This window comes from Thamnophis sirtalis, unplaced genomic scaffold (assembly GCF_051295495.1).
Source record: "Thamnophis sirtalis isolate CommonGarterSnake01/CBP01778 unplaced genomic scaffold, rThaSir2_p1.2 scaffold_6, whole genome shotgun sequence".
In the NCBI taxonomy this organism is placed as follows: Eukaryota; Metazoa; Chordata; class Lepidosauria; order Squamata; family Natricidae; genus Thamnophis; species Thamnophis sirtalis.
Window position 1 is genome coordinate 126,912,641 of NW_028261386.1, and position 23,369 is coordinate 126,936,009.

The 23,369-nt window shown below is 40.2% G+C and overlaps 1 protein-coding gene across 1 annotated transcript in view; it reads left to right on the forward strand.

The window, feature by feature from the left end:
- LOC148045211 (uncharacterized) overlaps nt 1-23,369 on the forward strand; it is a 278,032-nt gene that overhangs the window by 82,295 nt on the left and 172,368 nt on the right. The window contains exon 6 of the mRNA XM_087719049.1: nt 11,873-12,032. Within this exon, the coding sequence (XP_087575175.1) occupies nt 11,873-12,032 (160 nt within the window). The remainder of the gene's footprint in view (nt 1-11,872; nt 12,033-23,369) is intronic.

The window sequence follows — 23,369 nt, forward strand, 5'->3', positions numbered from 1 at the left end:
AGAGAAGGGATTACAGAAAGGAAGAAAGCAGGGGAGATTTTTTTCCTGACCACCTACTCTCCTTTTAGTCCAATCCTGCCTTACCACAAATTAAAAGGAGTGATCAGTGGTTCTTGTTTTTCTTAATTTTTTTTTAAATTAAGTTATTAAGTGTTATAAAATGCAAAAGTAAATAAAAGAACAGTTAGGAGGGAGGGGAAAGAGAAGTGAGGGAAGGTAAGAAAAAGAAAAGAAAACGAAACATTGCTTTCCGAATCTCTCGGCTGCAGTAGGATAAGGCATTAGTGTCAAATCACAGCTTTGTACTTTTCCATAATAATATGAACAAATCACTTCTATAAAGATCTATCAATCTAATCTATAAAACCCACAATCAAAGTTACATACTTTCCCACCTCAAGCATGGAATTCAGAAGTGGTCTTCACGTGGAAACCAAAGTACTTGTGTTCTTTTCTTCAATCAGAATCAGTGGTTGTTTTTAAGACTAGAATGAAATGCTTGGTAAGATGAGAAAGCCAGCCAGGGAAATGGCCTAAATGTCTCATGTTAAATCACCGTGGACAGTTATCATTTGCCAGCTTTATTGCTGTGAAAGAAAAAGATTATTGGAAGACATATAGCTTAAACTGGCATAATTTTCTTCAGATTCAAAGAAAAGTCTGTTTTTCCCCTCATTTGCAAGAAACAAAACTTTATTAAACCAGAACCTTACATGAATTGCTATATGGATGTGTCAAATTGTAGAAGGCCAAACATCTTATCATTCCTTTGAAGCTGAATGGATGTCCCTAAATGACATCCTGTCGAAAGGAGTGGGGAACAATTTGAGAGAAATCTGTAAAAGCTTTAGCTCATGATATATGTTCTTCCTAATGTCACAGGGCTAAAGGGTAGGCTAATGTTCCTTGAATGCTCTCCTCTTAAGAGAGAGCATATCTTCATCATTCTGTAAGTAATCTTCAAATTGCACAGCCGAGGGGCAAATATAAAGTGTCTTAAGAGAAGGGGGAAAAATCTTTAAAAGTGAGAAATTAAAATGTGATATGGCAAATGGTAAATAGCCTATTAAATCGTACTGCTAAAATGGAAATCCATTCGTCAAGTCATCTTCAGAAGTTCGATGCAGAGCTAATATGGGAGCACATAAGACGCCCTGCCTCTTGTAATAATGAACAAATTGCCATCCTTTTTTTTGGGCTGTTATTAACAAGAATGTTTTTGAGAAGGATTTGAGAGGATTTTAAAAGATATTGCTGGCTACTGCTTAGGAAAAAATAAATAAATCTCAGTTGAGAAGCCAGGGGAAAACAAAAATCCTTACACTATCTAGTAAACAGACCCTAACCCTTGAAGATCTACCAATTTCACAAAATCCTGCTGCATTAACATTTACGAGTTAATATTGATTTACAAATTGTTATTACAATGCCCGGTACTGATTAACTTCACTATGTTTCTCAACAGCTGCAAAACTGTAAATACCATTGTCCTTTGAAGTTAATCTTGACAAATCGTCTTTGCTTAAAGCTTCATCGTATTTTATTTTATTTTATCGCTAAAGTAAATCATACAGTACCGAATATGCTTCTTGTCTAGAAGGGGGCTATTTGGTGGAAATGTCATGTTACAAAACTGAAAAACAATTTGTTTGTAGTATCTTGGCTCTGGAAGAGACTCTCTGGATGGCTTTAAAATAGGGTTAACTGGGAGACTTTATTACTTTGAATACATTTTTTCTAATTCTTTCATTCTTATTCATTTGATTCCCAAAAATGTTTTCTTGCCCGTAATATATCATTTCATTTATAATCTGCCTACAGTATGATTTATGAGGAAAGAAGGTGTAAAAACGCTGAAATTAATAGCATACTGTATCTGGGTGCAATAATGCCCAAAGGATTTCTTTTCTGCACAATGCCTTCAAGATGAACTTATCTTAAGAGATTAAAACACAGAACTGTCCTCCTTGAATTCTTCCCATGCCTTTCAAATTTATTTTAAAATGTTACTGTTTTTTTAAAAAAAAGCTTATAAGTATTTATACCGAAAGAAAATAATAATAATAAATCACAGCAAAAGAATGTATAAGGGCAACCAAACTGCAAATTCTTTTTTAAAACAGCTTGACTAAATGGGATGTTTTTAGAAATTTTGAATCTTCCCTAGAATATATATCTAGCTGGCCTTGTCTGAGCATATACATATATCCTTCCACCATTCTGTGTCACTGTAGCCAGTAGATTGGATGGAAACTGACCAATAAACCAACTCATTTGATCTTATAAAGACTGAAAGGTGCCAATGTTCTGGGACCATGTTATGTTCCAAGTATATTTTACTGTTGAGTAAAAGACTTAAGAACAAGAAATTGATAAGGCATCTTAACCTCAACCATAGATAGAACTATACATATTTTCTGCTTGTTAAAGACATAAAAGCATGTCAGCAAATTGCCAAGGAAATAATATAACATTGCCCACTGTTGTCTAAAGGTTGGATCAAAGCAACTGGACCAAACTTTGTAAATCTGAGTGTCAGCGTTCCAAGTATCATGTAGAATTAAATCAGAGTCCAAGGCAAAACTATCCTTAAAGTTCCAATTTAATAAAGCAGACATCTTAGGCACATCTGTGTTAATCCCAATACTGGAAATGACATCAGAATTCCACCCAGTTAAAAGTTCATGATCTTGTCCCCTCACACACAATCCATCACATGGGTCCAATCTTCTTCTTCCATGCTGGCATCCACACCCAGCTGCTTCCGGTCAGGTGTGAAAGTGCGGAGACAAAGGATGACCTTGGCTTCTAGTAAAGAATGAAAACAATACATTCCACAATCACACTCCTGTCTATTCCCCCTTCCCATCAACTATACTAAAGAAACAGCATAATGAAATAAGAGAAAGTGTGGCAGGCCAAAATTCTAAAAGGAATATAATTGCAGGCCTGACATTGAGTTGATTTGTTGCTCATCCAAGCAATTTCAGCAGTCAGAACAAAATTAATTGGGTGGAGAGCCAGAGAGTTGTTGGAATATACCAACTCTTGCCAAATCAACTTTAGGGGTTTCTCCCCAGAAGGGCTAGCAATATGTCAATGAAGACTCAATGATTCAAGCCAAAGGTGACTAAAGATTAAATCATGGCAACTGGAGCAAGCTTTGTAAATCTGAGAAGTTTCATTGCTTATCCAAACAATTTCATAAGTCAGTGCAAATTTACAAAGCTTAGTCCAGTTGCCACAATTCAACCTTGAGATGCCTTTGGCCTGGATGATGGAATCTTCCTTGATAAATTCCTCATTGTTTTTTTCAGTGGAAAAACAATTAAACTAAGTGTGAAAACCTTCTTTTGGAAGTAAAATCACCAATACACACTTAATGAAACATTACATGCAATGATCTCCGAAAGCTTTTTGTGCCAGGTTAATCAGAAATTGTTTCCCAGATTCTTAAATCCCAAGAAAATAATGAATGCATTCAGCATATTACTTAGCACACTCAGTTTGTGAGAATGATACCATTAGTGGGAAGACATTTCTAGATGGTAAGATGGAAGAGAAAAATTACCTGCATCTCTTAGTTGTCTGTAAGTTTCAAATTATTACTTTCATGTATACAAAACAAACAATAGGTTTGGTTTTTGAAGTGTCTCTACACCCCCTATGATTATTATGTGCCACCCGTGGTACAAGGAATATGTATCATTGCTGATAAATTTTCCTCCTGTATTTCTTTGAACTTGCTGCTCAAAGTCACTTCCATATTAATTTGCTAGCAGTAATTTGTCTGTTTTTGGTGACAAAAGGCAGGTAACACTCCCTGTAGGAATTGCCTAGAAAGGTAACATTTTAAAGTTGATTGTGCAGTTTACAGAATCCGTTGCATGCTGTATGATTTGCGATTTCAAAGTCATCATAAAATGCTGCTGAGATCCAAAAAATCTAAGATGTTCTATGTTTTTGCAAGTTTTATATATGAAAAAGGATAAGCAGTTGGCAAAAAATTGTCCCAATACACTTGCTTAATCTTTCCATTATGTCCCCTGGAGTAAATAGAGTCAGCTGCAGAGGTGGTATTCAGGTTGTTCTGACCAGTTCTGGAGAACTGGTAGTGGAAATTTTGAGTAGTTCGGAGAACCTGTAAATACCACCTCTGACTAGGCGTGCCCCCTCTATTCTCTGCCTCTCGAGTCCCAGCTGCTCAGGAAGAAATGGTGATTTTGCAGTAACCTTCCCCTGGAGTGGGTTGGGAATGGACATTTTACAGTATCCTTCCCCTGCCATGCCCACCAAGCTATGCCCACCAAGCCATGCCCACAGAATTGGTAGTAAAAAAAATTGAATCCCACCACTGATCAACTGGCGTTAGTGGGTATATTAAATGGGGAAGGAGGGAGAAACAGTGAGACAGACAGAGAGAAACACACAGACACAGAGAGGGAGGGAGGGAGGGAGGGAGGGAGGGAGGGAGGGAGAGAGAGAGAGAGAGAGAGAGAGAGAGAGAGAGAGAGAGAGAGAGAGAGAGAATGAGAGAGAGAGAGAGAGAGAGAGAGAGAGAGAGGAGAGAGACTGACTAAGTTATACATTACTACTTGGATTTGTTTTAAGAAAATGGTTAGCCTACTCCAGGGCTGATATGGAAAGATTATTCCTTTTTCCATTCCAGGATAAGGGATGTTCTTATTCAACAAGTGAGAGCATGTAGTTAGTCTTGTCTGAGGATAAAACCTGAGCAGATTCGTCGTCTTTAGCACACGGATAAGTGTCTCCCAGACAGTGGTGGTTTTCAAAAATGTTTGTAACCTACTCTGTGGGTGTGGCCTCCTTTGTGGGAGTGGCTTGCCAGCCATGTGACCTGGTGGGAGTGGTTTGCCGGGCATGTGTTTTCTCTCTCTCCCTCTCTCTCTGTCTCTTTCCTTCCTTTTGTCTCTCTGTCCCTTTTTTCTTTTTTTCTTTCATCTCTCTCTCACTCTTTTTCTTTCTTCCTTCTTTCTTTCTTCCTTTCTTTCTCTTTCTCTCTCTCTCTCTCTCTCTGTATCAGTCTGTCTGTCTGTCTCTCAGTGTGTGTGTGTGTGTGTGTGTGTGTGTGTGTCGGTGGTGGGTTTCAAAATTTTTTGGAACCTCTTCTGTAGGTGTGGCCTGCTTTCCAGGCCCACTGATGGAACCTCTTCTAACCAGTTTGGTAGATTTGACGAACCGGTTCTACCGAATAGGTGTGAACTGGTAGGAACCCACCTCTGCTCCCAGAGAATAGAAGGATGATAGGCTAAACTGGGAAGTGAAAAGAAAGCACTGAGAAAGGTGTTTGGGAGATTCTTTCGAGGAATATTGCAAGGTTATATCCAAGTAGGACAGGAGTCAATCCTGCCCAACCTGAAGATGATGTCTGTTTTCACTGTTTGTGCAACATTCAGGATTGTGGGGTTGTTGAAAGGTGTGGGGTTGGCTCTTATTTTTATATGCTTATGGGTTGCCCTGTCAGTGCTGGTGGGAATGTTTGTGTGCTCTAAACAACTGCCTAATAAAGGAACCACCAAGAACATTCTCAGCAACACTGACAGGGCACGTCACGAGTATATAAAAATAAGAGCAAATATTACTCCCTTGAAGCACTGATGATGTCTTCTAGTTTGGTAATGAAATGTCTACAAGAAATCCATCCTGTTAAAATTGCTCTAAGGACCTCAGCACGTTTCAGTCCTGAGTTACAAATATTCTCTCCTATTGGTACTTTCAAGATTATTTTAAACATTTTGATGGGTAAAAAGAAAACTTTATTTATGAGACACTGTGGCGCAATGGTTAGAGTGCAGTACTGCAGGCTACTTCTGCTGCCTGCCGGCTGCCTGCAATTTGGCAGTTCAAATCTCACCAGGCTCAAGGTTGAACTCAGCCTTCCATCCTTCCCAGGTTGGTAAATGAGGACCCAGATTGTTGGGGGCAGTAGGCTGACTCTGTAAATCGCTTAGAGAGAGCTATAAAGCACTGTGAAGCGGTAGATAAGTCTAAGTGCTACTGCTATTTTAACCACAATAATGAGTAAAAGCCAGAAACACAACAAATTGTTTCCTATGCTACTTGTCTCAAGTCATGACCTGACAAATGTGCGCCTGACAACAGCGCGCCGACAAAACCGTGGTGATAAAAACATGATGTCGACAGCGCGGCCACAAAGGAGCGCTGACAAAAGAGTGGCAACAGAAGCGTGATTACGGTTAAGGTAAGGGTTAGGGTTAGGGTTAGTGTTAGGTTCAGGGTTAGGTTTAGGTGTAGGTTTAGGGTTAGGGTTAGGTTTAGGTTTAAGGTTAGGGTTAGGATTAGGATTAGGATTAGGTTCAGGGTTAGTTTAGGGTTAGGTTTAGGGTTAGGTTTAGGGTTAGGTTTAGGGTTAGGTTTAGGGTTAGGTTTAGGGTTAGGTTTAGGGTTAGGTTTAGGGTTAGGTTTAGGGTTAGGTTTAGGGTTAGGTTTAGGGTTAGGTTTAGGGTTAGGTTTAGGGTTAGGTTTAGGGTTAGGTTTAGGGTTAGGTTTAGGGTTAGGTTTAGGGTTAGGTTTAGAGCGCGCTTCTGTCAGCACGCTGTTGTCGGCGCGCTTCTGCGCTCATTCGTCGGTGCAATTTTGAACTCGCATTTTTTCCCCGCGGTTTTGTCAGCGTGCTTTTGTCAACCATGCATTTGTCGGTGAACCGTCTCAAGTTGCTAGCATTTAACTAGCAGGACATTTCATTGTAGTAAGCAATCTTTTATTCACCCTCTTTTAAAAATCAAAACAAACACATGAAGTTTCAAACAAAGAAGGCGAAAATGCAAGAGATCAGCCCATAGCTATTATTACTTCACTTGAACTTGGCAAAGGAGGAGCAGACAAAGTGACAGCTGGTATTCCGTGTGGCATATCACAAAAAAGTTTGGATAGCCAATCTATATTCACTCTTCCTGTCCCAAAGGATGCTAAGCACATGCAGCCATTCATTACAAAGGCCAACGTAACTGAGCAGATCCAAGCAGCATGAAATATCCCAAATCTCCCTAGAAACCCTTTGTGCTGTCTTTTTTTTTTTCTTAGCAAGAAGAGAAAACCAATTCCATTTTTGACAACTGTATGGTCTTCGTAAAGAAAAATAAATGCAACAATTATATCATTACCCCTTCAGTTACTCAGATTATGGGGAAGTGCAGCAGGAGATTAGCAGGTGCAGCAAGAAGAGGCTGCCAAATGGCTGTTAGATGAATTTGTTAAGGAAAATAAACAATTCCTGACAACTTTCCTCTAGATCTAATTCTGGACAGGCCAATTGGGAAGCAGACTTGAACAGCATGAATTGCCCAGCTGCCCAACATCAAAAAAAAAAACAAAAACCAGGATGGGATAACCCTTCACTTCTATCAATTAATCCTAAATTTGGATGGCAGATTCCGCTTTGCAGAAAATTGAATTAAGCATCTTTCCAATACTGTACAAATCCAGATACTTCCCCCCCCCCCTGATCTCAGGGGAAAAGATGATATTCCTCACTAGTACTTCCAATTGAATAAACCTTGCTTAACCTGACAGCAAAGTCAGCATGGACGGAGAGTTTAGCGTATATTCGCTCCAAGCCAACAGATGGCTTTGCGTTGGATTTAACAACTCTCTTCAGTTTAAGAAGCTGGACAATTTGTATTGTAATTTTTTTTATTCTTTAAGGGGGGTCTCGTTTCTGTATATTGATGTGCGTGCATGCATGCATGAATCTGCGAATAGCATTGATTCCTGACAACTTCCTGATAAGTCCCTGAATTTTTGGGGGCCAGGGTTTTTCATAAATGGTTTGCCCTTGTCTTCTTCCAAGTGTTAGTGAGGAACTTGCCCAAGGTCGCCCAGCTGGCTTTATGCCTAAAGTGGAACTAGAATTCCTGGTCTCCCAGTTTCTAGCAATAGCAATAGCAGTTAGACTTATATACCGCTTCATAGGGCTTTCAGCCCTCTCTAAGCGGTTTACAGAGTCAGCATATCGCCCCCACAGTCTGGGTCCTCATTTCACCCACCTCGGAAGGATGGAAGGTTGAGTCAACCTTGAGCCGGTGAGATTAGAACTGCCGAACTGCAGATAGCAGTCAGCTGAAGTGGCCTGCAGTACTGCACTCTAACCACTGTGCCACCTCGGCTCTAGTCTGATACCACTTCAATGCCTTAACCACTAGACCAATCTGCTTCTCTAAGATATAATAGATTAACAACATGATAGTAATTTCTTGACGAAACTAAGAAAAATCAATGACAATCTTACAGATATGGTTACTATTCTATTACCATTTTTCCCCTTTTTATTGTTCTATTTTTTTGTGCTTTGATCCATGAGAAAGGTATTTTTCTTAGATATTTTGCAGTTGATAATTACCTTACGATTCCACAAATATAGCCCTGGTCCAAAATTACAGAAGCCATAATTGCTATTATTTGTGAAAAAACATGAAATGTATTATTCATATTTTTCCAATGCAAATGTGCACACAGAGAGATGTGCGCAACATATCCCATAAGATTTGAAGAAGAGCTTGGATAACAAGTCTCTTCGAGAGTGTAATTTTTTTTTAACTGTTCCAATTGTAAAATGGGTATTAATACTTTATAAAGTATTTGATACAGCGAATAAAAGTAGCCATCTTTCCTCTTATTTATATTAAATGACTTACAGGAAACGAGTTACAGTTAGTTTCAAACCTCTCTTTGGTTTAAAGAATCGATTTTGTATCATTTGAATAATAGATTGTAGGTAGTTTTCTTTCTCAGTTCAGTTCAGTTCAACCTTTATTGTCAATGCACAACATGTGCACAATAAGATTGGCTGAGCCTTCCTTAGTGCACCCCCCCAACATAAATATATATCACTAACTCACCATGAAGAAATAAAGAAATAAAATTCCTAATCCAATAAATCATACTAACAACACACAATTCTCTATACGTATATGTACATACCAGGGGTGGGTTCCTGCCAGTTCTAACCTCTTCTATAGAAGAGGTACCACAAATCTACCATGCCATTTAGAACCGGTTCCAGCTCCCTCCCCCCCCCCGCCTGTCCGCACATCATCAAGATGAAGAGCAAGAGGAGGAATTATGGGAGTTGAAGTCCACAAATCTTAAAGGGTATTTTTTCCCTAAAGGATTAGGGGTGCAAGGGTCTTATAACTTGACAGCTTTAAGACTTGCACACTTCAATGCCAGAGTTCCTGAGCCAACATGACTGAAGGAGGAATTCTGGGAGTTGAAGTCCACAAGTCTTAAAGCTGTCAAGTTTGAACACCTCTGGGTTTTTGTTTTTTTCTAAAGGGTTAGGGGTGCAAGGGTCTTGTAACTCGACAGCTTTAAGACTTGCATACTTCAAATGCCAAAGTTTCTGAGCCAACATTTTGGTTGCTAAGCAAGAGCGTTGTTAAGTGAGTTTCATCACATTTTACAAGTTGGCCATGCCCACCCAGTCACATGGCCGGCAAGCCACTTCCACAAAGCAGGCCACATCTACAGAAGAGGTTCCCAAAAAATTTGAAACCCACCACTGGTGCATACATTACATTATATTATTGCACCAATGTGAACATGTTGCACCAGCCCCATGAGTCTATCGTACTGCGTACTTATGATGTTATGTTGCATTCATGAGCCTGACAGTCCATGGATAAAAGCTATTCTTCAGCCTGTTTGTACAACTGGCTATGCTTCTATATCTCCTACCCGATGATAGGAGGGTAAAGAAGAGCTGACCAGGATGGGTGTCATCCCTGAGGATTTTCCTCGCTTTTCTAAGGCATCCAGTCCTAGCGATTTTGTCTACTGATGTCAGGGGACAGCCCATGATGTTTTGTGCCCTCTGTGATGTTTTTCTATCTGCGGTTGTCAAGCCAGCATACTACACCATAATGCAATAAGTGATGATGCTTTCTATTGTGGACCGATAAAAGTTGGTCATCAGTTATTCCACCTTGTTCTTCTGCTAGACCCTGAGGAAGTGGAATCTCTGTTAGGCCTTCCTTCTCTGTGTCTTTTTGTTTTTCTCACTCCCCCATAGCATTTCAGCCTTCCAACAAGCTGCCAAATTTTGCTGCCCCTTAGTAAAGACAGCAAGTGCTTTATTGTCCTTTTAATTTGGTTCTTTTTAACATTTCTATTCAACTTTGATTCAAAGTTCCATTCCTTCAGGCTAGATTCTCAGTGGAATATACAAAAAAGGGGGCTTCTTTAAGATCCATCTTCTTCTTATTTTTAAAAAAGACAGACTTCTTAAGACAAAGATCAGAAGTGTTACATTAATGCCCATTTCATGCTGAAGTTAGATTTTAGCTACTGCCTCCTGGTGCTTTGCCAAACACATATCAAATAAATATATGTAACTTTTTTGGTGTGATGTCAGCCCACCCTCCTTACAAAAGGATATTGAGATTTATGTCTGATTAAAAACAAGTGATAGGAAGAGCAGCGAGTTCTGGTCATATACAGTTTTGCAGAATAAACTTGTTACTGCATCATTTCTACTTTTAACTGTCAAATTTTCCCCTTCCATTTTCTCCTTAACTACTTACTAGCCATGGTTCCCAGAGAAAATTATAAATTGATGCATCAAAATTTAATAAATCCTAAAATCTAACCATGGCAAAAGATGGGAAATAATTTAATTCAGTTTCCAGCATAATAAAAATATAAACAAAAGATCAGAAATCACATAGGGAATAAAAATGTCAAATTTGGGGAATGGTGATTTTAAAATTGATATGACAATTAAAAAACTATGGTAGATCTTTTGAAAATATGTCCCAAAATATGCCCACTAGGAATTAGTAAGAGTTTTTATAAGAAACTGAAAACCATTATATTCTGTGATCTGTCATTTTACTCTCCAAATATTGAGACAGAAAAATGTGAAAATTTGACAAGTGATGCATCAACAAGGATTTATGTAAAGATGCTGAAATTGAATTTGAATTTATATTACAGCACATTCACACAGTGAGAAGCCATTTCCAGACTATACACATATCATATAACCAGAGTGAATTCTGATGCTTGCTTTAAACGTTTCTCAGTGATTTTGAATAGATTTGAAATGAGATAATGTGAAGACAACAACATACAAGTTTAAATTACAGCACACAATGAAATTTATGTTGAAAATTCTGTAATCCCAAGTGATTTCAAAATGGAAAGCAGAGTTGGACTTGGCCAGTTCACAGACTGGAGTCTTCCAGGACATATAAGGAAATAAATTGGAAAGTTTTTTTTTTAAAAAAACACCTCAAGAAAGCGATGCTAAATCATTCACATATCATTGCCAAGAAAATCCCTATTATGTATTCATCATGAGCTGAATTTCATTAGAGGAATGTTTTAGCCCAGCTAGTCAACCCTAGCTAATATTAAAGAGTTAAGCAGGTTGAATTAGTTAATTCTTGACTGCAGAACCATCAGCAGCATAAGGAGTATGAATTTCATAAATAACCTGGGAAATTAAAAAAAAACTATCCTAGACTATAGTCATATCAAACAATTTTGATAATGTTGCCAAAATAACAGCATGGATGCAACCATGAAATTTCCAGGAGTGAAGCCAAGATCAAGATATAAGTTTTAACTTTAAGCATCTATGCTCAGAATGAAATCCTAAACTATCTTCTGGCATTTAATGCCTGGGAAACATATTTAATTTTTTTGATCTAAATCATATTTCAGTGAGCTGCTATCACAGTTTGTCATCTGTCACTAATATCCCTTTGTAATAAATTTAAGCAGACGTGATATTTATTAATTGTCTGCGTGAACATCCTAGTTCAATTAACCTTTGTTCCTTCTTTAATATCAGATAAGTTATTCAACCAAATTATTTCCTTCTCTTTAGTGCCTCTGTGCTCCTGGATGGACTGGACAATTTTGCCAATTTGTAGAAAACCCCTGCTTAATTTATCCAGCCAATTGCCACCCTGGAGCTACTTGTATTGATATAAGCCAATCAAAGTTGCAACCGCAGACTAAATGCTTGTGTGTACCTGGTTTTACAGGTAAGAAAGATTTCAGATTTCTTTTTTTTTTATTACCCTGAGGGGAAAAAAGTACTTTAGTGTTTAGAGATGTTATATGTTACCTTTACTTTACCAAGGTGGCGCAGTGGTTAAATGCAGCACTGCAGGCTACTGCTAGATCAGCAGGTCAGCGGTTCAAATCTCACCGGCTCAGGGTTGACTCAGCCTTCCATCCTTCCGAGGTGGGTAAAATGAGGACCCGGATTGTTGGGGGCAATATGCTGACTCTCTGTAAACCGCTTAGAGAGGCCTGAAAGGCCTATGAAGCGGTATATAAGTCTACTGCTCTTGCTATTGCTACTTCTAATCAGAAATAAATATGCATTTTGGGGGAGGGAAGGGGGGACCACCTGAATGTGTACAGAACGCTATTTTAGAGTAAAAAACTAGGAGACATTCTTAAATATTATTTTTAGTGAGCTCCAGCTGAAGTAGCAGCAAGCCTGTATCTTGCTTTTTTGCACAAAAAGCTAATAATAATAATAAATTGCTGAGGGATAAAGTACGTGTCAGACTTCATTCATGATTGATAATACCATTTTATATTATGCCGTCCCCTTCAAGGTTATTCAGTCCATATGTGTGTTGTACATTAATGACGGTAATTCAATTTGGGCAGTTAAGTGCAGGATCAAAAAAAAATATATCCTACAATTATGTGAGACTTTAAAAGGTGATCTATTCCATCTGTTTCCTTCAGGACAGAGCGATAATTGTATCTACATTTATCTCTTAGACGGGATCTTTAATGCCTGCATGAAAAGGGGACATTCTTGCCACAGGACAAATGAGATGCTATTTTCTCTTTGCTTATTTACCACACTTAACTTTCTTACACACACTGCGTAGCTCCGATAAGAAGAACATGCACATTTTGATAGGGTTAATTCGACAGATTACCATTTATGAAAACATATCTCTCTCTTACCGTGTCTTGCAAAAGCTACTTCTTAAAATAAAGCTGGAGAATTAACTTGTATTCCGAATTTTGGTTTAAAGGAATTGGTGGGATGTGAGTGTTAAATATAATTTATACACTAAGTCCTGTCAGTTACACACAGATACATTCAATCCAAGTAAGTATGCTGCTGGCCTACAGGACTAAAATCCTCTGCACCATTGTGTGGCTGTGTGCCCCATTAAACTCCAGAGTCATAAATAAGATTTTTATGTCAAGTTCCATCTGTGCTACTGCCCCATCTCGCATTTCTTCGGTTAATTTCCCTTCCATTACATGAAGAGTCATTCCTATTCTGGTCTGTTTTTTACACTATCAGTCCTCCAGTGTCCTGTAGCACGTGGAAACCCAAGAATGAATTACGGAATAATTGATAGCAGGCAGTGTCTTACCTGATTTATTCATGGTTCTGTCATCACACCAGCCTGCCTTTTGTGCTAGAAATCTAGGACGTTGGATCAGTTTTAATTACCGTGATTCTGATACTGGGCATCTCTCTGTATTTTTAATGAACGTTAATATTAAAACTGCTCTGAGGGTCTTACTAGAGCCACAATGGCACAATGAACAGAACAGAATTGAATAAAACAGAATAAAATATGTTCTATGGTCAGGCAAGGCTGCAACTGGATTTCCAACCTTAAGACAGACTGTCCCTATGGGACTGCTCCAATTTCCACCCACCCTGTTTTTAAAGTTTTATAACATGAAAGTTATCAGTGAGGAAAAAGAACAGAGAGCTAGAGAGAAGGGAAAAGGCAGAAGAGATTGAGGAAACATGTGCTGTGCAATACAGACTGGGTCTCAAGGTTGGAAAGACTATGAACCACTATATCGGGAATGAAAAAGTAAAATGGGTAAACATGATTCAAGCTGCAACCTTAAACAAAGTTATGTAGCAACAAGTCTAATTTAACTAAGTAAGATTTACTTGCAAGTAGACCTCTGATTACTGTGAATGAGGAATGTGCTTTGCTGAACATGGGCTGTGCATGAATGAGCAAACTCCAGCAAAGACAACAATCAATTGGATATTACCAAATGGTTGGAGAAAACAAGGAAGGAAGAGGAAAACCTGGTGCCAAACATTTCAGGAAGAAGTGAAAAATATGAACTTTAAATGGAGGGATGCAGAGAATGTAGTTACGGACCAAGAACTATGGAGTATGCTTGTATCCCAATGAGCTTGGCAAAGGATACGTGAATACTCTGGATCTAACATAAGATGTGAAGAAGTTTGAATAGGATAACACTGTGTGTGTGTACCTATACATATGCATATACATATATACCTGTGTTTTCCTAAAAATAAAACTGGGTCTTATATTATTTTTTGCCCCCAAAGACACATTAGGATTTATTTTCCAGTTAGGTCTTAATTTGGGGAAATACAGTACTAAATGTTGACATTCTTAACTGGAGCTTATTTTGAGATAGGGCTTATATTATATGCATCCGTGTGTGTGTGTGTGTGTGTGTGTGTGTGTGTGTGTGTGCGTGTGTGTGTGCATTATGTGCATATACATATTAAAAAGGTAAAGGTTCCCCTTGCACATATGTGCTAGTCATTCCCAACTCTAGGGGGTGATGCTCATCTCAATTTCAAAACCAAAGAGCCAGTGCTGTCTGAAGACAACTCCGTGGTCATGTGGCCGGCATGACCCAATGCCGAAGGCACACAGAACGCTGTTACCATCCCCCCAAAGATGGCCCCTATTTTTCTACTTGCATTTTTTACATACTTTTACATACTTTCGAACTGCTAGGTTGGCAGAAGTTGAGACCAGTAACGGGAGCTCACTCTGTTACACTGTGCTAGGGATTCGAACCGCCGAACAGCCAACCTTTCTCATTGACCAGATCAGCATCTTAGCCACTGAGCCACCGTGTCCCCTACATATGCATATAGTTTAATTTTAGTTTATAGTTGTATGTTATTTAAATGTAAACGTTCATTTCAAGGGATGATGACAAGGGCAGCCTTATTTTCAAGAGATCAAAATAACAAAAGAACATAGCTGATCTTGTAAATGGATAGCATCCATTTCAGGTTAGTTGCTGAAGAATGATTACTTTTTTACCAGACTTCCCAACTTAACCTATTGAAATGAATGTGTAGAACACAGGCTGGGGAAGATTAACCTTGAAATAAAAATAAATGCAGTGTTAAGAGGACAAAATCAGCCTTATTTTCAAGAGATCAAAATAACAAAATAACACAGCTGATCTTATAAATGGATAGCATCCATTCCAGGTTAGTGGCTCAAGAATGATTACTTTTTTACCAGGCCTCCCAACTTAACCTATTGAAATGAATGTGTAGAACACAGGCTGGAGAAGATTAACCTTGAAATAAAAATAAATGCAGTGCTAAGAGGATAAATGCAACCAACATCTGGTTTATAATGATTTTCTATCCAATCTCATTTTATTTGAGGCTTAGATCATGCCTGAAGTAGAAAATTTTGGAAGTAAAATGAGGTGGAGTAGTCAGAGAAACTGAATAACAGATCAAATACTTATTGAAATACCCCTTCTCCCCTCTCTATCTTAGCTATGAGTTAATACGCTGCTCAGGTTTATTTATGATAAATCATACATCAAATTGTGAATTGACTTTATTTTAAATTTGGGTCAGGTCTGCAATGGAGTACTATAATCCAAATGTTACTTACCATTTTTATTAATGAACTGGAAGTCTGTCTTAGCAGTACATTATTCATATTCATACTTCTTGCACCAAAATGGAGGCGTGATAGAGGGTTGTGCCTTGAATGTGTCCAATATACAATCTAGCGATATCCACCATTATACCGAGTACTTTTGAAATTGTAAGACATAAGAATAAGAGTTTGCATAACCTCTCACCGGTATCTGAAGTATGAAAACTCAATTTGAACAGCAATTATGAGCTGGCGTTAATCTGAAAAGTGAGCTTTCTCCTCCCTGGAATATGATGATGATTAGGACTGTGTAATCTAAAATGACAACTATATTAATTGAAAGGAGGTTCAGGAACAGATTGGAGAGATTCTGGATTTTGTATGTGTCTCTGTGTTGCTTTGCATGCACATATAAAAGAGGAAAAAGAAAAGAGGACCATTTGATTTTGGGCGGCTCACAATAGACAAGGGAAAGGGGGAAAACTAGACAAAGACAACACTTTAAAAACAAAACCACAACATTCACAATTTCCGTGGGGCTGGATATTTCACAGCCCCCCCGGGCCAGCTGGAGCAGCCAGGACTTGGTGACTTTGTGGAAGGCCGGGAGGGTAGTAAGGGTCCGGATCTCGACAGGGAGATCATTCCAGAGGGCTGGAGCTGCAACAGAGAAGGCTCTCCCCCGGGGGGTCGCCAGCCGACATTGGCTGGCAGATGGGATCCGGAGGAGACCTAACCTGTGAGATCTAATCGGTCTGAGGGAGGTAATCGGCAGGAGGTGGTCTCTCAGGTACCCAGATCCGATGCCATGTAGGGCTTTATAGGTAGCGACCAGCACCTTGAAGTGGATTCAGAGACTAATGGGTAGCCAGTGCAGCTCGCGGAGGATAGGTGTGACGTGGGTGTACCTGGGTGCACCCACAATCGCTCGCGCGGCTGCGTTCTGGACTAAATGGAGTCTTCAAACACTCTTCAAGGGCATTCCCATGTAGAGCGCATTACAATAATCCAGTCTTGAGGTCACAAGGGCGTGAGTAACTGTCTGAAGGGCCTCCCGATCCAGGTAGGGTTGCAATTGGTGCACCAGGCGAACCTGGGCAAAGGTCCCCCTGGTCACAGCTGACAGGTGGTGTTCTAAAGTCAGCTGGGGATCCAGGAGGACTCCCAAATTGTGAACCCTCTCTGAGGGGCATTTAAAATGCTTTGTACATTGAATAAATTATATAAACTGCTTCCTTATAATGTGAAGACATAACACGATTAATCTGTTTGTTTTAGAACTACTACATAATAAAATGTGCAATGGAACCTTGTGCCTTTGCTATATAATCGGGGGCATCGGTTCTACTTGGTGATTATCATTTTTTTGCCATTTTATTTATCTACAATGTCCTAGATTTAAACACCCATGAAAATTGAATAGGATGGCTATTCTGTGACTCATTGCCTTATTAAGGAGGCCATTCATTTCACTGTTTGTTTCTAAGCATCACATTATCATTGTTCACTTCAACCATTCCTTTGACCAAAAATCTAAGAAACTACAAAAAAAAAATGTTAACAATATCATCTGATTTCTAAAAAATGTGTAAGGAAATTAATTGGGGTGTTTAAATATGCATTATTTAAATATTCTACAATTAGCAACATAACATAACATAATTATTAAAGGTGGCCTATGGGAGGTCTATAGCAGTGGTGGGTTTCAAATTTTTTTAGAATATCTTCTGTAGGTGTGGCCTGCTTTGTGGGAGTGGCTTGCCAGCCATGTGACTGGGTGGGAGTGGCTTACCTGCCATGTGACCGAGTGGGAGTGGCTTGGCAGTCGTGAGCGTGGCAAACATGTAAAATGTGGTGAAACTCACTTAACAATGCTCTTGCTTAGCAACCAAAATGTTGGCTCAGAAACTCTGGCATTTGAAGCACGCAAGTCTTAAAGCTGTCAAGTTACAAGACCCTTGTACCCCTAACCCTTTAGAAAAAAAACCCCAGGGGTGTTCAAACTTGACAGCTTTAAGACTTGTGGACTTCAACTCCCAGAATTCCTCCTCCAGTCATGTTGGCTCAGGAACTCTGGCATTGAAGTGTGCAAATCTTAAGGCTGTCACGTTATAAGACCCTTGCACCCCTAACCCTTTAGGAAAAAACCCCAGGGGTGTTCAAAATTGACAGCTTTAAGACTTGTGAATTCCTCCTCTCGCTCTTCATCTTGATGATGTGCGGACGGGCGGGGGGGAGGGAGCTGGAACCGGTTCTAAACGGCACTGTAGATTTGTGGAACCTCTTCTATAGAAGAGGTTAGAACTGGCAGGACCCTACCCCTGGCCTATAGGTTCAGCTAGTAATAGTTAATATTTAAACACTTGTCAGATCTGACTGTGCTTAGCTGTTTGAGAGCAACCAAAGTTGAACACAAAGTCTTTTTCTCTACGGTATACGTTTTCTTATCCTCAAGATATAAAACCAGACAAAATCCACTACAGATAATTTGAATTTCCTTTTTTTTTCTTGTGCTAGCCACATCACTTTATATTTACATAAAAAAATAAGCCTATTGTTGCACTCTGATAGGTATTTATTCCAAAAATTACTATTTCACTCCAAACTGACTTGCTGAAGCATTATTCTAGAAAGAGCCATGCATTTGTTTTTATTTCCTGAAATAAAATGAAAATGAGGCCATTTCTTGATATTATTATCATTGATATTAAAATGTTCTGGTTTCTTTCTTTTGCACAAAATTACCATTGGGCTTCAAGTAACATCTGGCTACCACCCGTGGGAGGGCCTTCTCTGTGGCAGCTCCGGCCCTTTGGAATGAACTCCCCGCGGAGATTCGGACCCTGACCTCTCTCCAGGCCTTCCGGAAAGCCGTCAAAACCTGGCTGTGCCGGCAGGCCTGGGGTTGATGAGTTCCCCTCCCCTCTCGACCTGTATGGCTGTATGATTCTTGTTTATTTTAATCATGTGTATTGTGTTCTATGTTCCCTTTTCCCCCTCCGAGTTGTTCGCCGCCCTGAGTCCCTCCCGGAGAAGGGCGGCATACAAATAAACTAAATCTGAATCTGAATCTGAAGTATGTATTCAGACGGATGAATTTAAACAGGACACTGTTATGTTGTCAGTAATAAGATAATTTTAATTGAAGGGTTTTTCTACCTTTAAATCAAGTGCCCTCATAATCAATTCCTGCCAATATGGTCATTCTGCATGCAAGGAGAGATAGTAATTAATTAAAGGAAGCGGCTTCAAGGACAATTGGTTGGCTATGTGCTACTTTAAAAAGAGCTGATGGGCTAGTTTTTTTTCCTCCCTTCTCCTCCTTCTCTCAATGTCAAAAAATGATATGCATTAAATATAATCTATTACAACTATAGCAGTAGCAAAATCAAGTAACTCTATTATAATACTCAAGTATTAGGCAGAATCAAGTGAGTCAAACATCAAGCATGGTAATTAAAAAACCAATAAAATTTTCTTGATTAAAAAGTACATTCTGTTCTGAAATTCAGAGTTTTTGGTTTACTTATGATATGTCTGCTATGGTTATCAAAAGAATGAAAACTAGGCAAGCATAATGGGGCAAGGAAAAGGACAGGTTCTTATAACATAGGAGTTAAGGAAATTTTCCCAAGATGTTGTTGTACAAACTGTAATTATCAGGTAATTCTTATATTATCTCAAGATACATATCGAACCATAGCTTGTTCAACAATATATTTCAGACTAAACCTTCAAATTTGGTTTACTAAACATTTATGATTATATGTTAGGTTCATCCAGGAGTAAATAAAACACTTTATACGCTAATCTAATGTATAAATTCATCCAATGAAATTCAGCAGATTGACCCAAATCAGCAAACGTTGAGTCTCTGCAGCCAAGGAACCAGCTCTCATTGCGCTTCTGATGGCGAAACAGAGGTCAGGAGCACTGCGCACATCAATCTAGAGCCCGTTTCTCAGCTGCAGAAGCATTTCCCGAAGGCCTCTGACAACGAAATCGAGGCTGGGAGCACCTCACATGAGCAGCAGCAAGCAGTTGCAGAAGAAGTGGGCATGCAGTGGCAGGGAATCTCAGTGCCACTGCCATGAGGTGAAAAAGTGGAAGACATCCCCCCCAAATGAGATCTGGTGCCTCTTTTGGACGGACACACACACACACACACACACACACACACACACACACACACACACACACACACACACGACTGGGTCTTATATACTTGTACTTAAATTAGCACTTGCAATATTATGATTGAACTTAATAAAGGCATCAGTATTTTGAGTGTAGGATGTGCAGCAGATCATATGACTATATGATGCCTGGTTATATTTTCCTTCATAGAGTTACCTAAGCTCAATGTAGAATAATCCTCTATGAGGCAGCATCTCGACTCAAAAAATGTGAGCACTAGATTCAGAGGTGGGTTCCTACCAGTTCGCACCTATTCGGTAGAACCGGTTCGTCAAATCTACCAAACCGGTTAGAAGAGGTTCCACCAGTGGACCCAGAAAGCAGGCCACACCTACAGAAGAGGTTCCAAAATTTTTTGAAACTCACAACTGGCAAGGATCTTGTAACTTGACAGCTTTAAGACTTGCATGCTTCAATGCCAGAGTTTCTGAATAGCTACTTGGACCGACCTAAGTACTAATTCATAATTTCATATCCGGTCACATGGGTGTCAAGCCACTCCCATCTGGTCACATGGGTGGTAAGCCACTCCCACAAAGGAGGCCACACCCACAGAGTAGGTTCCTACAATTTTTGAAACCCACCACTGACTAGATTCCAGAATTCCCAGTTATGAGCACTAAGTTGATCTGCTTGGGTTCCAGCAGCCACTTTGAATCAGTGGTGGGTTCCGGGAGGTATGGCCCAGTACGAGCATACTGGTGGTAGCTGGGAGCAGTGACTACCATACCAGAAACCACCCATCCGCCCATGTTCCTTACCGCCTTTTGAGGCAAACGAGCCAATTGTGCACACGAACACAGTGTGCGGCACCTCCCCGACCTCCGCCAAGCAGCTGAGTGTCACTGGGTGGTGTCATGCGCAGGCATGCACAATGTGCGTGCCTTCCAAGGATGCCCAGCCCCGTCGCAGCGTACCAGTTGCGATGGGATCTGGAACACACTACTGCTATTGAGTAGTGGCGCAGTGGTTAAATGCAGCACTGCAGGCTGACTGCTAGATCAGCAGTTCAGCGGTTCAAATCTCACCAGCTCAGGGTTGACTCAGCCTTCCATCCTTCCGAGGTGGGTAAAATGAGGACCCAGATTGTTGTTGGGGGCAATATGCTGACTCTGTAAACCGCTTAGAGAGGGCTGAAAGCCCTATGAAGCGGTATATAAGTCTACTGTTATTGCTATTATTGCTATTGCTATTGCTGTAAGTCTAACTGCTATTTCTTTAAATCAATGGAAAGGTATTCTATGTGCATTTATACACAAAAGGTAATAAAGCAGACAATTTAATTTAATCCACACAGTAGCTTCCATTCAATACCTAGTAGAGCCACATGGAAAGGGTACTTGACTGATAGAAAGGGTCTTTCCAAACTTTTGCCCAGGCCTGTTATATATTATTTAAAACTGAAATGTTTTGTAATACTGAGATAACTAGAGTATCTCAGAATAATGAGGGGGGGATGGAAAATCTGGAGACAGTCTTAAGGCCAGTTCTTGTAATGAGCCCTGATACAACACAACCTATTGCTCTCACAGTATGCCTGCAGTACAGAGAAAATTTAGCCTGTTTCCTTTATGCCGGTCTTCCCTGCTGCTTGCTGCAATATGCAGGCTGGGAATTGAGGCGCATACAGATGAGCCGTTCCAATTAAGAAAGCACTGAAGGCATGAGTTGTGGATCTGGAAATAAGCTCTTTGTGAAGTAGAGGTGCTGTTTTTTTGATAGTGATCAGCCAAATAATTTGCTTACTTCTAACAAGCCACTATCAGGGGGGCTGGAAATGCTGGTTATACCAAACATAGAAGCTCTCTCTGAGTCCCCAAGAAGAGAGAAAAAGGGAACTAATATTTAAATCCAACATCACTAAAGATCTCTCTGGAGAAAATGTCTCATTCTTTTCTGCCTGGAATTAGGATACGATCCAAACAATGCGGGAGAAGAATAAACAAGGACAGTATTATTAGAGGCAAAGCAGTGGTGGGATTCAGCCGGTTCGCACCTATTCGGGAGAACCGGTTGGTAACTTTCTAAGTAGTTCAGAGAACCGATTGTTGGAAGAAATCTCCTTTTGTTTTTCCCCACTTTACAGAGCTAATCCTGTAAGGAAGGCAGGAAGGAAACGTTCTTGTGTTGTTTCTAGCCTCATCTTTATTGCCCTGCTTACAGAAACTGCCTCTCCGGTTCACCCTTATTACATTGTAACAGCTAAGGCGAAGCGCCCATTGACCTTGAGTTGGCCAAGCCCACCCAGTCACATGACCACTGAGCCCCACCTACCCAGATAGTCATTAGGGCAGAGAACCAGTTGTTAAATTATTTAAATCCCACCACTGAGGCAAAGGGTTGGTCATGAGAAGCAGGGATGGGCTGCTACGGGTTCGCCTGAGTTGAGGCTTTTTAGTTGGTTCAGCAAACCTCCAAATCCCACCCATGCCTCGCCGTGCCCACCCCACACTTCCCCTCCCAGGACTCTCTGTGCAGCCCATTTTGATTTGAGGTAAGTGCCCACCCAGAGGCTTGGGGAGGGGGAAAATGGGCCTGCCAGAAGTTCCAGAAGAATGGAAACTTTGGAGGGCATCTAGAGCCTGGGGAAGGTGAAAACAGCCTCCTGCCATGGTGCAGGAGGCCGACTAGACAATGGCCACCATGGCCCCACCCACCCAGCAACCAGGCAGAGAACCCATTGCTTAAATTAAAAAAAAAAAAAGGTTTTTATTTTCCATTTTTTCATTTTCATACACTCACATATATACTGTGCATAGCCGGAGCCATACAACATTAAACAATAATCACAGCAATTCCTCTTGTCAACAATACCCCCCAAAAAGAAACCCAATATACCTCTTCCACTCTCCGTACACCTCTTTCTTCCAACTTTCTATCTTCCCTCCATCATCCCCCTCTACCCTACTTCCCCTCCCCCTCTACCACTCCTCTCTCCCGATCCACTCCCTCCCTTCCTTCTCACCCTCCCTCCCATCCTCCCTCCCGCCCTCTCTACCCATCTTTCTTCTATCCCACTCCTCCTCGCCTTGGTGTATTTCCACTATATGTCAATGTACTTAACCTATCCTATTTTAACAGAGAAATTAAAGAAAAACAGTATACATGTGAAGTCGCATTACATTGAAGTCTAACACATCCTAGTATATATCCCTCCCTCCCCCACCCTCCCCCCAACATCCCACCTCCCTCCCCCCCCCGACTTCCCAGAGCCCGTACACGGTATAGATTTTTAATAAACACAGTCTAAAATATATTGAGAAAAAAGAAATAAAAAAAGGGTTAATAACATCTCTACATTGATCTTAGCTTGAATTGAATTGAATTTATTATATTTCTATGCCGCCCTTTTCCCAGAAGGGACTCAGGGCAGCTCACAACCCAAGTCGGGGGGGGGGGGGGGCGATAGGGGATACAAATAGGGGGGAAAAAGACATAGACAAACAATACCACAATTTTAAAAACAACTCAACAGGCACACCATTCGAGCGGGGACAG